General features: G+C 38.7%; 1 protein-coding gene across 6 annotated transcripts in view; it reads right to left on the bottom strand.

Annotated features, from left to right (window-relative positions):
- The window catches only part of rbm33a (RNA binding motif protein 33a), a 32,581-nt gene extending 25,035 nt beyond the window's left edge, over window positions 1-7,546 (bottom strand). For all 6 annotated transcript variants that reach the window (XM_031292945.2, XM_035997984.1, XM_035997983.1 and 3 more), the window contains exon 1: window positions 7,302-7,546. In XM_031292945.2, the coding sequence (XP_031148805.1) occupies window positions 7,302-7,320 (19 nt within the window). In that variant the 5' untranslated portion in view covers window positions 7,321-7,546. The remainder of the gene's footprint in view (window positions 1-7,301) is intronic.
- Window positions 7,547-19,594: the final 12,048 nt, after the last annotated feature.

Genomic DNA, 19,594 nt, shown 5'->3' with positions numbered 1-19,594 from the left:
GCATTCTGATTATTTTGAGAACCTTTCATCCAAACGACTTCACAAGGGAGTGCAGTGTCGTATTTGGTGCAATATAGATAGACAGGCCAGACGCGTTCAGAATTAATAAACTTTTAATAAACTACAGAACAGTGCGAGCAGGAAGCAGCGCGCCTCACGCGAGAAGGGCTTATATGCCCCGAAACGTATATGTACCTATATAGACAAATTATTATTAGGCTGGGCTACAGTAGGCTACGTTTGTACTGTTCGTCATTAACTGCCGTAGCCTATTCGCAAGTCACGTTATTTTCCATGAAAATTAAGTGCACATTTTTATCACGTGTAAATGGCGGATAAAAGCAGCTCGTTCTACTTACAGAACTCAGGTGATTTCTCAAGCTTGATGTGCTGTTGTGGTAGGCCAGTTTCAAATTGCATATTTGACACTCTGCCTTTGTCTTGTCCTCACTTAATTTAAAGTTCTCCCACACAGATGAAGTCTTCGGCATTTTTGTCTTCTTTTCGCTGAATCGCGACGGTAATGACGTTCAACTCATGGGCGTTTTAACTATTAACACTATTAATCTCGTACAATATACAGAATAACGATAGCACTGATACTTTACTAACATTAGCTTGCATATGTTTGGGAACCTGATAGCTGATGTTAGCAATGAAATGGTACCAAAATAACGTAAAACTATTATTACACTGGAAGGAACACTCAAAGATGAAGTCGTACTTCTTGGAATAATACGGCCACCGTAGGAGTTAAAATGTGCACGGAATGGGAGGGGCTAGAAAGTAATATTCAGTTGGTTGTCATATACAATTTCACCGCTAGATAGGAGAAATTCTTACACAGTGTAGCTTTAAGGAGATAAGTATATCAATGAATATTTGATATGAGATTACAGTTAAATACAATTCCTCCTCAGCAGTTAGTAGTTGTATGCTTGGTCTATGACACTGTTAAAAAGGTTCCATGGCATGACAATTTCACTTTGAGGTTTTTTTTTAACATAAATGGCGTTTTTCCACTACGTGGTACCTGCTCGACTCAGCTCGACTCGCCTTTTTTTTGGTTTTCCATTATGAAAAAAAGTACCTGGTACCTGCCAAAAGGTACTTTTTAGTATCACCTCCGTCGAGGTTCCAAGCGAGCTGAGGCGATACCAAAAGGTGATGTGAAAACCTGCAGACTACTGATTGGTCGGAGAGAATCTTCACTAATTACTCACTGCGTCATCACTGCTAGCGACAGACGGGGGTGTCCTGAACAAACCCGCCATTTTTAAATAGTTTAGCCAGCTGTGTTTTTTTGCTGTCTCCAGCTTCTTTTGAAACAAAATTTGTCCTCTGGCTGTGGCAACAGCCACATGCCGAGAATCAAAAACAACACACATTCGACGTTCTGTGTGTGTGTCGTGTTTGCAAGGGGGTAAGCTTCGCCTCAGAGCTCGAATCTCCTATGGCGCCATTTTGATGCTACAAAGCGATCACCCGACGTTAGCATTCCATTGACTGCCATTCATTTTGACGTCACTTTGACAGCAAATAACTTTACATCTGAAGCGTTTAAAGACTTTATTTGTCCATTGTTTATTTCTAAAGAAACACGACAATGTATAAAAGGCTCCATTACCTTGTACCTCACGTTATGGCTCCGTAGTATACGTTTTTGTAAAAATAGGCTAACGATTGTGTCATAACCACGCGACTTACTGTCGCACAGTAGAGGAATTACCGTATAGTACAGGAGAAGCTCGCAGGCAGTTTTGACTTACATTAGCTGTTTAAGTTTAATTACTAATGTTAACTAGCATTTTAGTTAGCAATATTTAGCCTGTGTCCACGTTATCTCCTTACATATACCTACGCTCTGCGCAGTAACGCTCAGCGCTCACCAGAAAAGTGCTTCTAAAGGCCTTCACTGGTCTCCACCCAGAGCAACGGGATCTGTTGGTCCATTCTTATATACAGTCTATGCGTGTTTGGTCACGTGAGTTTCCTGCGGCGTCACTATGACGATCAGCCACGCTCTCCTCACGCATGAGGCGGTAATAGGGGTGGGAATCTCTTGGCACCTCACGATTCGATTCTAAACCGATTATTGATGCAACAATTTTTTAATGTACATTTCCATGCGTGATTTAAAGAAATATACATATAAATCTGAGTTTGCTACTCAGAGTTTGCTAATCACTTCCTAGACAAATCAGCTAGACAAAGCTTAGATTTTGACATATACAATATTTGTCACACACAAGTTTTAATGAAATGTTTTGTCTACTGAGGTTTTTATTTTGTAGTCATTCCATGCTTAAGCCTTAAACATGCTTGTGAAAATCACCTTCTCTCACAGTAATCTTCCATGTCAGAGGCTCAGTCATGTTTAAAGGTGGAGAACTGGCTTCTTAGAACATGAAACCTGAGGTGTTCAGATGTAATGTGATAAAGTAGATGAACAGCCTATATGTGTTTTGCCTAATTATTTTATGTATGTCTTATTAGATCATGTGTATATATACAAAAAAAATGTCTTTCCTTTTGGCCATTTTTGTGTGTTTTTTTCTGCCTAAACTCTAAGTTGTTGTCCATTATCCCATCCTCTTTCAGTCACTCTGTTTTCAGATTTGTACTTGTCTGGAGACAGTAACTTTTAAATAAAAATCAACACATTAAAAAAAAATAAAATAATAATCTTAAATAAAATAAATAATAGATTTAACTTATCAGAATCGATAATAGAATCGTTCTAGAGAAAATCGCGATGCATCTAAGAATCGATTATTTTTCCCACCCCTAGGCGGTAATAAATCTGCAATGGAAAAAGGAGGACGGGGCACCGACGCCGAGTCGAACCGAGCTGAGCCGAGCAGGTACCATGTAGTGGAAAAGCGCCATAATATGAGTTCCCCTAGCCTGCCTATGGTCCCCCAGTGGCTAGAAATGGCGAAAGGTGTAAACCAAGCTCTGGGTATCCTGCTCCGCCTTTGAGAAAAAGTAAGCTCAGATGGGCAAATCTGGAATCTTCCCTTTATGTCATCATAAGGGGAAAGGTTACCTACCCTTTCTCTGCTTTGCCATCCCAGAGAATTTGGCCCGCCCATGAGAAAGAGAGACATCATGGCTTGCAAACGAGCGAAGCATGGCAGTTGGTCAAGGCCACACCCCCATCCTCCACCCACCTTGCCCCGCTTCTCTCCTCCTCATTAGTATTTAAAGCTACAGATACAGAAATGGCACGTCCTAAGGAAAGCTCATTGGGCTCTAAGGCTTATATAAAAGCATCCAAAAAGCAGCATGTCATAGGACCTTTAAATTCTTGCTTCTCCGCAGAATGTTTTGTTTGTATGATCCTTGGAGACTACAGCAACGAACGTGTTGAGCATAAATGCCTTTGTGCGTGCGTTCATGTTGTTTACTCAGAAGGAGATCCTGGAAATGAGTAGGGGGAAATGAGTAGGGGGAAATGCGACGCTACCAGGCAACGGCCAAACGGACCAATCACAGTTGTTGCGGTCTGCATCGCCGCAATGTGTAGTCACAGTTTTTGAGAGGTGCACGTCAGGCTACAGCATAGGGTACGGCGTAGGGTCGGTATCTAGACATATCCAGGGTCCGAAATTAACACCTGCCAAGCACCAAATGTGGGTACATTTTCCATTTGGCGAGTAAATCTCAGAGGGCTATTCGCCACAGGTAAATGTTGTACCAAAATAGTTATGTTTTTCGGTCTTCATTTGGGTGAAGCTGCAGCTACTTCCTTCTGTTCCTCTGCTGTCTGCACGTCGGAGCTTTGCAGGGGCGGGCCGACACACACACTGACGCAACACACCGCAACGCCAGCCACAATGTCACTTATGTTAACTAATAGCTAGCGTTTACATCAGGCTAATTAATTGGCCAGTATTGGCGTTTTTCCATTACATGGTACCTGCTCGACTCGCCTCGACTCTACTCGACACGCTGTGCGTCCGTTTTCCATTGCAGATTTTAGTACCGCCTCAGCGTGGCTGGTCGTCTTGCCGGCTCGACGCACACACCAGCGCACAAGTATAAACATCAGGCCACTTGAGCTTGTTTTACAGTTCTGTGGAGGCTCCAAGCAGAGCTTTCACCGTAGCCTATGTAATATGTGGCCTGATGTATACATTTGTCAGCTGGTGTGTGCGTCGAGCCAGCATGTGTGTGTGTACTTAGGATACGGCGAAAGCTCTGCTGGAGCCTCCGCAGAACTGTAAAACAAGCGGCGCCGTAGTAAACTACTGTGACCTAACGCGACACACACACAGAACGTGGAAGGTGTGTGTTGTTATAGCCAGAAGACACATTTAGTTTCTAAAGAAGCTGGAGGCAGCAAAAAAAAAAAAACAGCTGGCTAAACTGTTTCACGTCACCTTTTCGGCTCGCCTCAGCTCGCTTGGAACCTCGACTGAGGAGGTACTAAAAAAAGTACCTGTTAGCAGGTACCAGGTACTTTTTTTTCGTAATGGAAAACCAAAAAAGGCGAGTAGAGTCGAGGCGAGTCGAGCAGGTACCATGTAATGGAAAAGCGCCATTAGTGGCAATTTTTGTAAGGAGTCAGCCAGCCTTCTAAAAGACACTTCACCCGTCCAGGAGGCTCTGACACACTTTCTGCACTCCGTGTCCGGACAGCTGTAGGCTTGTACCAGTCGCGCACCCACGTGTTCCGTGCATTGTCGTGGACACATGCAGCCACTTTCCTGAAACCGCTTGCGGGGCCGACACAAGTCTACAGTGGCCAACGGCGTGTATGTCTGAACCCGTCTCCATCGCGTCCACCTGCAAGGTTGTCAGGTGTGTGTCTGCCTGGCATACTCTATATGCAAAAACATTTTTTAATTTTTTTTGTTTTGTTTTAATAATATTGTTTTTAACCGTTAAAATGATACTAGTAGGTCAAACTTCTTATTGTCGGTTAACGGTTAATCATTAAAGGGGTGATAGAATGATTATATAGGGTATTTCACACTGTTCCTTAAGGTCTTCTAATAGGGTACGTAACATTGGTTGGGCTGAAAATGGCCCAGGTGCTATTCTATGGGCCCTAATGCTACCCTGTGGAATGGCCCTATTTGAAACAGAGCTTTTCTTCCAAATATGGTATGCTCATGAATATTTAGATGTGCTGCGCGCTGATTGGTTGAGTGAAGCACATATACACACACAGTGGAGACGAGACAGCAGGTCTCATATTTCAGACACTGCAATGTTATACATTGTTCGTCTGCTGTTTCATTACTAAATTCACTTCTGGGACTTTTTTTATGAGAGAAATCAACTATGTAAAGCTCAAATATGGGCCGTTTTATGGAAATTGATGGCTAATTACAAAGCCCGCCGGCATTTGGTAGTCTAGTAACCCAGAATTGGTGACTTTGCCCTGGGTATGGAGCGCCGCGGGCAACCGTCTTACCAAATTTGCAATTAGCCATCAATTTTCGTAAAACGTCCCATAAGTGAATTTAGTAATGAAATAGCAGACGAACAATGTATAAAATTTCTGAGATCTGCGCAACCTATTCAGAAGACCAGCTGATCTCAGGTCAGTGGTGTATGTAAATTTTGGGGCGTGACAAGGTAGAGACTAGAGCCAAATAAGGTAGTGCCACCGAGTTGACGTTGAGCTTTGTTGAGATTCGCCCGTTTTCAGCAGCAGTTTCAAATTGTGAGATCTGCATAGGAAAGGGATGTCAACGGGACTTTGAGGTACTATGTATGCCTATTTTACCCACCGAGCTGTCATAATTCAACTATGACAAGGTAAACTCGGTTTTGCATTCCATCACCCCTTTAACATCCCTACCAGCAGGACTTGCAAACCAAAACCGTAAAGTATATGTATGCATGTATACGTTACAAAAAAATGCAATTTAATATTTTGGCCAGTAAAAAAAATATGCTTGGCCGGTGGATTTTTTCATCTACCCGCCAGTTGGCCAGTGAATCAAAAAGTATGACACTGTTACAGTGTGCCAGCATTATACAATACCAGGACCCTGAAACCAAAGCAACTAAATACATTCAGCCAGCCATTCATTTTATTATTTACACATGCACTTTTATGTCAAAATGTGTACCATGAAAAAGGCATATTACTGGCTTTAAGATGAGGTTGTGGACGACCAAGATTAAGTTTAAAACTGTTGGTCTAACACTTAAGTTTCTGTACTTGCAGCTCTCAAATTACTCGAGACCTACCCAGACATAACAAACTGATAATTGCACCATTAAAAAAAACAGCTAGGAAATGCATTAATTTTAAAGAAAAATGGGTGTCTGCTATTTGTATACATTTGGCAAATATTAGATGACCTTGCCATACTTACCAAGTTTTAGCATTTAGGTGATAATTAATAACTGGTTAATTGAGCATATGCGTTTGAGAGAAAAGCCACTGCATGATTTAAATATTGGAATATTTGTTTCTGGCTAGCAACCTAGATATGTTGTTAATCGCAGGGCAATAGAGAAAAATATCAGTTATATGAACATGTTTGCTTGTTAACTCTAACGTTACCCCAGGAGTGGTAGTTTTATGTGTTCACAGGCCTGGTGCATGTTTTCACATATATGAACATATCTTTAACAATAAGCTAATCAAATCACAACGAAGCAAATGTGGAATACAAACACCGCGTAAACTGCGTCATATAACGTTACTGGTGTCCCCCAAACACATATGCAGTCGCTAATTCAGTCCCAACCCTGGCGACAAGGACAGACAATAAAAAAAAATGTTATGTTAGGTAACAGTTAATGTTGACAAAATGCCACCATGCATATTAAGCCAAATAACTGCGTGTTCTTTCTGAATGTTTGCCTTGTGCGGAATCGGATAGCTTCTATTAGCAATGCTACAGCGGCTAACGTTAGCTTGCATTTGAGCCCAAACACCTGACTTTATGGAGCCATCAATCCCTTTAAAACATAATTTTAGCAACGTAAACACTTCAAGAGTAACGTGAACTTTTAACATGGCAAACGGGACGCCAGAAATACTCTCGATCAGCCATTCAAGTAACGTTAACGTTACGGAACGTTATTCTATCTGTTATAACGTTAACGTTACTAGCGTTAGCTAGGTAACGTTACAATCGTTCGATTCAATGTAATGTTCTGTTTACAACCAAGAGTGTCATTGTTTGTTCAAGGTAAAGCTAATTTAACTATAACGCTAGTTAACCATAGTGCGGTATGTGGCCTAGTGTTTTCAAACCCTGTTAACATTAGTTAGCCATGTTAGCTAACTTAGCACTGTCGACAAAGACGCTGACATAAACGTTACTCACCCTGAGCGTTGGCTGACATGGTGCAAGGCGCGTCCCGCTTAGAGTTTGATTACAAAGCCGGAGAGTGCATTTAATCTTTAGTATTACACCATTTCGACGGTACAAAACGTGAGACTACAAAGGGAATAGCTTCTATGCGGCAGTGACTTCCATTCACGACCAGAGTCCAAACATGGCCGAGGTGTGTTTGCTGCGATGATGCATTGTGGGTCTGCTGTGCTTGACAGGTCAGGTAAACACAGTGGCTGATCATTATGAATCTGACTTGTGTCTGCCCTCCACAACTGCATGCAGTCTATTAGTGTGTAAGTGTTTGTTGTGGAAAATACTTGTTTGTTGCATACTGTTGGATAGGTTATCGGCTCACAATATTGCTTCCATAAACACGTGCCTCATTATTGGCTTAAGAAACTGACACCTATAGATGATGAAGCCTCTTACTGTATATGTTTAGAAATTCTAGTAGGCCCACAGGTAGGCTATGAATATATTATGAGTTTCTTCTTTTTAACACCTGGGCTGAATTGGAAATACTATATTTTTTTCTTCACATACAGTAAATGCCTTGTACTATATTTTGCATGGCCCTTGTACTTCTGAGTGTAGTGGCTTTATACAGTACAAGATAATAAATCCAATTATCATAAATAAGTAATGGTTGCCACCTTTAACATGACAGCCAATCTGCAAATTCAATATTACTTTGTTGTCTGGCTAGTTCTACTTCATTTAAATCTGTACAGTAAGAGGTTGGGATCATCATCATGCAGGGTTGACTGGCACTAGTAGGTTGTTCCTACAATGGGGTTTCTGAACTGTCCAATTTTGTGTAGAGTTGTTTGGAGGTGACATGAATTTGATGAATTTGAATTTGAATTTGATTTGATGATCTGTATGGACAGAACTTAACTCATTGGAACCAGTCCAACCTTTATTTACAATTTGATGCAAGTTTAAAAGCACAACAAATCTTTGCATGCATCAGACCCTGACAATTTGTCAAATTTAAAAAATATGACCATTCTTGGTTTCCAATTTTAGTGCTACAGCAAATATGCCTATGTATAAATGCTTGTCCTTTTTAGATTTTGGTCAATTTGGCAATTCAAAATGGTGCTTAATCTTTATTCAAGTCACTCCTTTGATTTTTCGTCCCTAAGGTCAAAGCCTTTTTATCTCTGACCAAGTTTTTTTCTCTTTCGTAGTTAAGTCTGGAAGTCAAAGTTGTTGTCTGAGACTACAGCATAATTTTAACCCCCAAATTCCTCCTGGGCTGACAAACGTCAACAAAGACCCCAAAAGACACCAAAGAGAGGTGAGCAGTGAACTGAAGCCTCCTTGTATTAGCTCATTATGGGGTCCCGCAGTGAGGAAGAAGCTATTTTGTATCACCACAAGGTCAGTATCTGAAAGCCAGAGCGATGGAGGGGATCAGCCATGGGATTTTTAATTTGAGAAAGCATAAAGGGGTTTTCCTAGTGAAAGACAGTGTGCAAATTCTAATGGACTGTGGGAATTGTACAGACAAGATGTTGAGGTGGCAAATGCTTTCCCTTTATCTTTAAAAGTAATATGAAGTGCAATGTATCCACAGTATTGCAAGCTCCCAGACACGTCCTTGTATGTCATGTGCAGTTACTGCTGCATTCAAGCTATCAGGTCAATATTTAGTGTACAAAACAATGTGCAACTGCTCTTTTAATACATGCATTCTAAACTTTCTCAAACCAAAATGTTTCATGTTGTATGTGCATGCACAAGCTATCCAGTTGTTCTCCTTGAATTGAATGCAGGTGCAATTCATATCAATATGTATTCCACACCTTATTAAATATTCACTCCAAACAGCTGTTTCCAAATCTGTATGACATATTTATGCTCCCTGGATTCACTTTCCCAGGAATTTTGATTTTACTTCCAAATAGATGTGAAAAGGGGAGCTGTCACACTCTATTATGGTGACTTCAATGATTCTGTGCCCAATCCAAATCCAGTGGTTTTCCATAACAATGCAAATTAAAGGGTGCAAAGCCGAAGGAGACAATACTTGTTATTTTCCATCCAAAGGACAGAGGTTCTTTACAACAAACTTGTCTGTACGGCTTTAAATTTAATTTAAATGCCAACTTGGAAGTTGTTTTGTGTGACATAATATGTTTTTTGCTGTCAATTCATGAGGGTCAGCAACCGTCTTGAGAAAGTGACACTGGAGCTGTGGAGTGTATAGGCCTGCAATAGGTTATTTTGTAAATGAAAGATTTAATCTGTTCATTTTTTAAATCATTATACATTGTGTTTAATGCAGACTACCGTCCAAGTTGGAGCAGTTTTTGTAATGAGGGGAGCTCGAATGAATGTATAATCATGTGGCCATACCCAAGAACTATTAGCTTAATATACTCCAACAGAAACATTTGCTTTTGGCAGATTTTTAGATTATAGATATTTTTCACTGGAAACTGGTCAGGGATTAACCCTAACCCTAAAATAAATAAATAAAATACATGTTTGATTCACAAATAATGTATAAATAGATAGAGACCTGGGCAACAGGAAATATCCTGATGAAGAGGACCATTGCAGTAATTTCAGTTAACTGTAGCCTAGGCATGCACAACAAAGTATTGCTGACAGACACAATGGCTGCTGCATGTATCACTGACAACTGTAACTGGTGGTTCTGCTGATTTAAAACAAAAGGCGCACCACACTGTGGTTACTTTATACCCTGAGGTAATATTTATATGTATTGAGGTAATATTTATATGTATATGTATATGTATTTAATTGCATTCAGGCCATGTGATGTGCATATCTGCGGTAATCGTGTCTTTGTAATAACTAATACCATGCATCTGCAATGAATGAATAGGCTGCAGTCAGTGACCTACATCTCAGTGCAATGAACTGCTTAACTCAGACTGTTGTTTTATTCAGTGCACTGTCAACAGACTGGTGAGGAGGAGGAGGGGCGGGGGTTTATGCCTATTGGCCACTGTGATTGGATGATAGATTCAGCTACTCCTCGCCATTGGCTGCTCGCTCTGTCACTCGGGAACTGTTATCGCCGCTTCCCGCGCCATTCAGCGTGCACGCGCAAGACAACCAGGCACGTACCCGCTTGGAGACTGTCTGGAGTCTGTCTGAAATTGATAAAATTGGAGATGGAGTTTTACATCTGTTTGCACATTTACAAGGAAGCAGCCTGTTGGGAATGGGAATGTTTGCTCTCCTCCTCAAACGCCTTCCGCCCACGAGTCACCACGCTTCAGCCAAAATATTTTTTAGATAAACGCTGTGAAAGTTTTTTCTTCTGCAGTCAACCAGCAGACAGCTCTTTATGCACAGGTAGGTAACGTTAAGGCAGGGTGCAAGTTGGCTAACGTACAATGAATACTGCAGCAATATACACATTCGTCAAAAAAGATATTTATTTGTGAACGCTAGCTGTACGTTTGTGTTTAAAAAGCGGGTTTCTAGCTTGAAATTGAAATGATCTAACACCGTAACAAATTGCGTGCGTGGCCTTAATTAATTGTTGCCGTTAAAACGAGGCGTATGCTGTGTGTTTTCTTATTTTTTACAAATTCCACACAGTAACGTTAACGTTAGCTATTTTGTTTTGGAGACTTGACCTCATTCACACTACTTCAGGAGGATGCGCAGGTGACGCACCTTTGCTGACGTGAGGTTGTTGATTAACTCCACGCGCGCTTAAGATACTTGTTACTCAGCAGGCTCTTCTGTGCACTCGTTAATTCTCTTTTTAACCATTTCAGCCACACCACCTTCATTTCTGATTTCAAAGTACAGAACAATACCTGTTTTAGGCACACGTGCAGATAACTAATCTGGACTATGTGACCCTGAGGTGAGGTAATATGAATCCTGTATGAAATGTTTCTTTTCCTGCCCTTGTTTATGCTCTGCAGGGAATCATCCGACAGCCCTAGAGTTCAAGAGGAGTGCACCATCCAGAAGGCAGTCTCCATCAGCTCAGAAAGGTTGGTTGAGACAGGGAAGTGTGTTCACTTTAAAGGGTTATGTAGGGTGATACTGCATATTTAATTGGGTTTATCAGACCATTGCATGTATTCATTTGTCATGATTATGTCTCCCAACAACATTTTTGAAAACATTGTTGAAACATCACTTGAACTCTAAATGTTTTCAGTATTTACCTTTAATTTCCCACAAGTAGTTTCAAAGTAAATCATTTTCCCGCACTGTCTGAGAATATAATTTACAGTAGATGTGCCTGCTCTCTTTCACACTATATTTAAACCTATAGCTATGACACAACAATGCAAATGTAATTTTAAATCAGGCTACATCACTTTAAATGGGAAATTCTACATGTTTTGTGCATTGTTTTGATACATTTTCTGTGGTTCAGCCTGGCATATTCGATATATTTTGAAATGTTCACTAGTTCAGCTCAAACAATGCTTGCTTAATCGTCATATTATTTCCTACCCAAATTCCTGAGCTTTTGCATCTCTTTGTGCAGAAATGAAAAGAGGGTAAATGTGCGTTTTAACTTAAACCAATGTGTAAGTAAGCCATGTGTACCTGATCTCTCTGCTGCCTCTGACTCGTCTAGACACTTTCGCTCTGTCACTGCAGTTGTCGGCAGGCAGTGCAGTCATATGATTTGGGGAGCCTTCCTCCCTCCTCCCAGTGTCTGCTCTTTTGGGGCAAGATGGCTGCTATAGCATTGTTGTTATCCGTGACGTATATGAATTGATTTAAGCAAATAAAACATGGGGAAACATGGTGATACATTATACTTCAATGAAACCGACCACAGGTGCTCAAGTATTGCACACAGAAGGTATAGTGAATGTTAACTCTTCAAAAGGTTTTTTTCTAACCTACATTTTTTTTTGCGTTTAGTTGCTTGGATTATTATTTAATCACTAGTTTCCATCCTTAAGTCAACGCAACCCAGTGACTGGACAGTTTCAATGTTGTTATGTCATTTTTGACTTGATGGAAGTTTATTCCTTATTTGATTCTGATTTGGGACCTTTGGTAGCCATTTTGTCAGATTAATCACTGACAATTTGTGCCAAAGGCTTCCAGGGCTTTATGTTTTTGAAATATTTGTTTTGTGTATATCTGTTTTAATACAGTATCTTACAACTACACATACTTATACTCGGTATCTCTAAGATAATTACAATATCTTACTTGCAGCTTGAAAGAAATAAAATCTATTACCCGTAATTACAACATTTTTTAACGTGTGGCAAAGCACATTGTGAAGGCAATGTGAAATTATGTATGAATGTTGTTGGAAATGAAATTCGCAAACAAAAAAAAAAAGTGTATATTTTGTATGAATTTTTTTACAGCTTTAAAAAGTCATATGTTGCACCAAGCATTGAGATGTGTTTTTAAAAAGTAAAAGCACTTTTTTTCACAGTCCACTTATTCAGTGAGGGAGGGTACAGGCAATATTAACTTTGGCTTCTAAAATGCTCCAAGCCTCACTCTGACATTACAAGTTACTTTCACCCAGTGAGTCTGTGATGTTTATCTGTTTGCTATATCAGTGACCAGCCTGGACAGATCTCTTCATTATCACCTACTTAGTGCATACTCGTATGATGTCTCGTCTTGTCATATTCCTTAATAGTTTTTGAGTGCTTGTTGCTTATGTTTTCACAGGAGAGTACAGAAACACTTAAATCATGCAGTATCTTTGCAGGCCTGTCCCAAACCAGATCCACTGTGTCTGACAAAAACCAATGGAATTGCATTAAAAAAGGTAAGAAAAATGGAAAGCAGAGTTATAGAATCTAATACATTATTTTTTGGGTAACTTGTTGCCATTTCTAATTGCAGTTCTCCTAAATACATATTATTAGATTATGCCTTATTGACGGTGTAGCTTTCAATATTGTTTTCAAAACATAACATGATTATGTATCACAAAATCGGTTTTCAGTTATGCATATAGTATAGCAGTTTATTTGATGTTGGTGATCATATGTTATTCATAGCAGTGACCACAATACTGATTGGATGAGGATTTGTATGCTTCCTGCATGCAGATTTTACATTAAGTAATGAAGGACTTCATACTACCTTAATACAATTCATATTCCTAATTTATACACCTTGAATTATCATCTATTTCAAAGTAAATATAACTACAGCTCATACTTTTTTTACAACGATAAACTACCTTTAACAATTGTTTGCTTTCAAATCGTTTCAGCAATTCTTGCAAACTATGCAACGTAGTATCTATTTGTTTTTTAACTTTGACTACAAATTCATCTTGAATGAGTTACAAGGCAAATCTACAAAACAGCTTTTTAATTTAACGCTTTAGTTTTCTTTCTGTTTTTGTATTTACCCTGTCTGTGATAACATAATGTTATTCACAGTTGTTTGATGATGATTTTTTTCTCATTTTTAAAGGAGATCCATGGTTTCTTGCAGCCTGTCATGCCTTTATGACTTCAACGCTGGAGTGTGTCAGCCCAAATGGTAAGATCTTTGTTGACCTGTTCATTAAAGCACATTTGGGCATGTTAAAAGTTGAGAAAAGCTATTCCAGGAATGCTTTAAGGTGCTCCAGCGAGTGATTGTGATTGCCTGAGGGAAATATCAGTTGGCTGCACAAACCAGTATTTACAGAGGTTGAGCTCGGGCTTGCAACTCCAATTCTATAATAATATGATGATGAAAAATGGCTAATCAAATTCAGTGTTGTCATTCACTCGTCAGCAGCAATCATTTTTTTATTAACACTGATTTGTGATCTCTTCATAAAATAATCATGGATATGGATCTCGTAACTTTCACTTGAGGCTTAGCCAGAAAATGCTGATGCAAGAAGTGCTCTGAATCTTCAGCCTGTTTTTCTATTGGCTCATTGTCTCCACCCACAGTGTAGTCATGAGGTCTAACATCATGATGCTGTCTGGAGAAAACAGGCTTTCATCTAGGCTCTAATGCTGGCTGAGCTATAATGAAAAGATTTCTTGGGTTATTTCTGTGCACATATAGAGTAACATTTGAGCTGATTCAAAGCATTGCTCTGTACAACTGCAGCACCTGCCATTGTCTTTTGTAAAACGGTGGGTTGTTTATCTCACCAGCCTCTGCTGCGTAATGACGCAGTTTCCTTTGACATTGGTGTGGCATATTTTAAATCAAGGCCTTCACTGTATTTTAAAAAGTCTCCTGGCAGCCTGCCAAAACATGGATCCATTTGCCTGTTCCCTCTTAAGAGCACAACTGCACAGCTGTGACCCTTAGCTAGTCCTAGCCATCGATAACTCCAAGCCAGCGGCATCCATTTTAGGTTTAGGCAGTGGTGAAAGAGATGAACTATAATGTAGCTTGTAGAAAAGTAAATCTGAACTCGCAGCATGAATTCAGTTGGGAAACGGCCCGACTTTTGTGGAGTAAACTAACTTTTCAGTGGAACAGATTAAAAAATGATACTGAACAAATGGATACATGTGGAAAATACTTGCATCAAATTGCTTTTTATGATTTATTGGTTTACTTTGTGTCGAGTGCATTCATTTTTATTTGGATGAGCATTTTGATTTTAGCATCAATATTTCCTATTTTATTTTCATTCTTTTTAAACTATCTTGCAAATGCTTTTGATGGAATATTTAATATTACTAAAAATGCACGTCGATGAAGACAAGAAAATGTTGAAGCAGTAATTAAATTCCGCACGTATAATAATATACTACCGAAACATAATATCGACACTACAAAGTGAATTGATTTGCTTTAAAAACGCTTATGCGATGCACAGTCGTTGCTGTTAATTTATATTTTTTATTTCAAAAATTATCCAAGCTTCATCTAAAACATAAGACGATGAGTAAGACATGCAGTGTACTTAAATAAAACAATATTTTCAAAAGCAATGAAAAGACAATTCTTTGATTTGGTCTTTTTCACTAGCTGAATATTACAGGCAATATAAGTTCTCAAGATCTCTAGATTGTGTTTTACAGTATTTATAAAAAACTGACATCAACAGAATAAATACACATTAAATAAAATGCCGTTTTATTTAAGCGAGTCGGGCCTTGTACACATTAACATTATTTAACACAATTACTTCTTTCCGTACTTCACCTGTGTAATAATCAACATTAAAATGTTAGGTAGCGGTTATGTGTTTGATTTGTACGATCATATTACTGTATGCATATATTTTAGAAATTATTACAATTATTTCAGTTGGCAAATATTGCGATGCCATTTTCGTTGTATTAAGCTAACAATATACACATAAATATTAAATGTAACCACATATTTTACTCTTTATGTATATTACACATGGTGAGAATTAAATAAATTAAAGCTATATATAATGTATTATTTGTACTTTATTTTGCATTAGTTGAACATTTTAAGTCTTAAAAGTGATCTTTTATATCATTATATTAAAGTTGCATAGGATGTAAATGCACTTAAAATTTAAAATCAGCCCATTGCAACATTAATTCAAAAGTACTGTATATGGGGATGTAGAACTGCTAACTTGACTCACTGAAATGTTTAGGTGACCTTTACCCTCTTGAATACGTGTTTTCGTCCAGTGTTAAGACCTCGTGTGAAAGCCAGACTGTTCTGATGCCACGTAACACAACAGTGGCTGTCAGTAACATATTAAGCTGGACCTCTGATATGTTGCCATGAAAATAGAGAGAGAAAATGCACTTGGGGTTTATGCATGTGTTGGAGGGAGGTCAGAATTACCATAGATTAAAATAGTTTTATTTTTTTGTTATTAATGTATTGCCTTGCACAGTCAAACCAAGTCTACTTTACCATATTGCAAGCAGGCAGCATGGACATGCATGCACACTCAAACTAAATTATTGTTGTCAGACAGAATAGTTATTTATTCATATCAATACTTCACAAATGCCTTTGATAATATGCTTTATTGTTTTTTGTTGTTGTTTAGATGTAATATTTTTACTGATTAGGTAAAGTGGAGTGTTTGCCTCATACTGTATTCATGATACCCTAATATTAGAATGTAAACATGAGAGACTTGCTTATGGAGTGACCAACAGTAAGATCTTTGCCTGGAGATAGCAGACCTTTGTTTATCATTAAAACAACCACACACCACTCACTGACTAAGCAGAGGTTTTGAATTTCAGGTGCAGCCACAACATCAATATCACTGTCAGATGAATATTAGATCCTCATTAGAAGAAGACAATTGCAAATGAAATTGCACTGCGACTATTCTGTAAATGTTGATTGTTAAAATGCCTATTTATTAGCTTTGTGAAAGGTAAGTAAATAACTAGATTTCTTTTACTGCAGTTTTGTGTGACTGCCATATGTTTGTCTGCATTTGTTTTCCGATGTTTGTGACCCAGCCCGTCTTAAGATGTGCACATGCAGCATGTTCGTTACCACTCAGCTGCGGAGCATTGACAGCTTCAGCAACACTTCCTGTTTTAATTAGACTGCAAATCCACCACTGACTTTGAAATGAAGTGTGCTCATCTATAACACCCTCATAAATGCTACAAAGAAGGCTGTAGGCCTGGATGACCACTGTTTGAATGTGGTGCAAGGCTGCATGCCTGCTTAAACTGCAGCAGCCTGAACAAGTACTTACTCTTTTGGCCTGAGATGAACTTCTGCTTTTTTACTTAACTCTTAACTTTCACGGAGTTCTCCACACATACCGCTGAATGGAGGTCTTGCAAATGAAGAGGTGTAGTCTAGTCTAAGTTACCATTGTCCAACAAAAACTGTTGCATATAAGCATTTAACATACTGCGCAGTGCTTGATGGAGATTGTATTGTTCATTTGAATAGCAGGGTCGGTGTCTATAGTAAAATAATCTGAAACATGTATGTTTGGACTCAATTGTCAACTAAAAGATTTTAATGGCTTTTCTTTTTACCCTTTTACACAAAAGCTGATGAAAGGAAACAAAGTGGTTGCCATTGGTGAGAATGGGTCAGTTCCCTCTGTTATCTATCCCAGGTCTACCTTTCTCTCAGCCAGGGTTTTATGCACGCCAGACCTGTTCAGCTTGGTTGAACGTAAAGTACCAGGTGTCCTTGAAACCCTATACTATATACTGTAGAGCTGGACCAATACTGGATTTTAGAGCCTGGTAGTGATATTTAGGAGTAGAACAAAAAATCATGATGATACATCAGCAGATATGTTTACTTTCTATACATTTTAATCAAGGATCAATTAAATTCAGTTATATTGATAGTTAAACATGTTACTATTTGTTTGAATAATAATACTTTTGTAAGTTTCTTTGTGTAAATAAAGTTAAAAAAAGCATCTGGTCACACTGTAATATGGTACTCAGAACTATATAGTAAAACGATTTGTGCTCATTTCTCGTACTCAAAAGCTATACATTTTGCCATTTTTAACCTTAAAGATGCTTAAACTCAAGTGTAACATTTTGAATTGAGTTTATATACTTTATATACTAATGAGAAACTATAAAGTCATACATGTTTTGTCTAAGCTCTCAGTTGCATCTCAGGTGTAAAAAATAATATTACAGCGACTACTTTAATGAATAAAAAAAACCCTGTTTAGCCAAAACAAGTACAATCTACAGTTGTACACTTGGTCGTGTGTAAATGCCGACAACCCACTATTTATGTGACCAATAATTTTGTTTAAATATCATAATCGTACAAGGGTCTTGTGTGCAACACTTATTTCTTAATTCTCTTTATGTAATGAGTATGAAAAAAGTATTCTAACATGCTACAGCTTAAAAATTGCCCCAGTTTAGGAGCTTTACTGAAAGTTTCCTTCTGAGTTGGATATGTGAGACTTGAGGGTGTGCTTGCATTTTTCCTTAATTGGGGCTTAATTTAATACACCTGGACACACCTTCCACTTTGCCATTTGACCTTTTTGTGAATTAAGATGGCAAGGCGGAGTTGGAGTTCGTCAAGCCTGCGGTACATCATAGCGAGGGGAGGCTGCACCATGACTAATTAGTAAATCTCACTTCTCTCTAAGGTGAAAAAAATGATTTCCTTTGCAGGGAGGTTGGGGGTTGATGAGTAAATACCCACCTGCTCCAAGTTGCAGTAACCTAATAAGTCTCCCTGGACTTTGAAAGAGAATATTTCATATTTCACTGATCTCTAACAGCTTTTCTGCATGTCTCATATTTGACTCTCCGTAAGCCCTCTAAGATGGGTAAAGGGGAAACGTAGACTGCAGGGTCTCTTTCCTGCCACACAATGGTGTGGAAAGGTCAGGCCTAATGAAGTCGGGGGTGTGACCCCTAGTATTCAGTGACTTTGCATGGGCCTCCATCCTACCGCTGCAACCATGCCGGTTAATCCTTTTTTGATCCTAATTGATAGGCATTAACATGATCCTTATCCAGGAGCTGTGTTTTGTCTTCCACAGCCCTTCTCTCTGGGTGTCAGTGACACAAAGTGTGAAAGCGTTAAACCAAATGTGAAATTGATATTTTTCGTGTTTGTGTGCTTAAAATCTGGCAGTGTCTCTAAACACTCACACACAAGTGCCCAATGTTCAGTGTTTGCCCTTTGAGGATCTTAACAGGACTTAGCACATGACCTCTAGAATCCGACTGTGATGTGAATGGTACCAGCCCATTTCCAGTTTGTTTTCCTTTGAGTCCTTTTATCTTCCTCACTAGGTGATTACTGCCTTTAACTGTTTACTAATTACCCTCTTTAAAATGTTTGCACATTAAGTCAGGACCCGTATCACTTTTATGACACTGCATGAAGTGCAGGAGCTGTACCTGTTCCCAAGAGCTTCACCTTAGTAACTTCTAATGTTTATATTCTCGGATCTTCGTGCTACAAACCCTATAAGCCCTAATTGAATTAGCAATTTATAGTTATAGTTATTATCACTAGTCACTAGACCGTAATGGAACCTTTTCATTGCTTCTTATAGCTGAGCTATTATTAGTTGTCTTTCACTCTAGTAATTTCAAGTGGTTGTCCACTTTACTAAACTATATTGTTGCAACATTGATACTAAATTTTCACATTATTCACACATCTTTGTTTAAAATGTACACTGTAGCCAGTAATTGCAGTATTTTTTTACTTTAACAAATTATTTCATAAATCAAATCAAACTGAGACGAGTGATTGACAATAATGCAAGAGATAACTAATTATAATAATTCAGGATGTTTAGAAATACTTTGTAAAATTAACTTTTCACAAACTCTGCATTTTTACATACCAGTTACATAGACATTATTTGATTTGTTATGATATGACGACTGTTTGTGTTG

Source organism: Sander lucioperca, chromosome 23 (assembly GCF_008315115.2).
Source record: "Sander lucioperca isolate FBNREF2018 chromosome 23, SLUC_FBN_1.2, whole genome shotgun sequence".
NCBI classification, from domain to species: Eukaryota; Metazoa; Chordata; class Actinopteri; order Perciformes; family Percidae; genus Sander; species Sander lucioperca.
The sequence above is the reverse complement of the archived record's forward strand: the minus strand, read 5'-3'. Positions and strand labels throughout refer to the sequence as shown.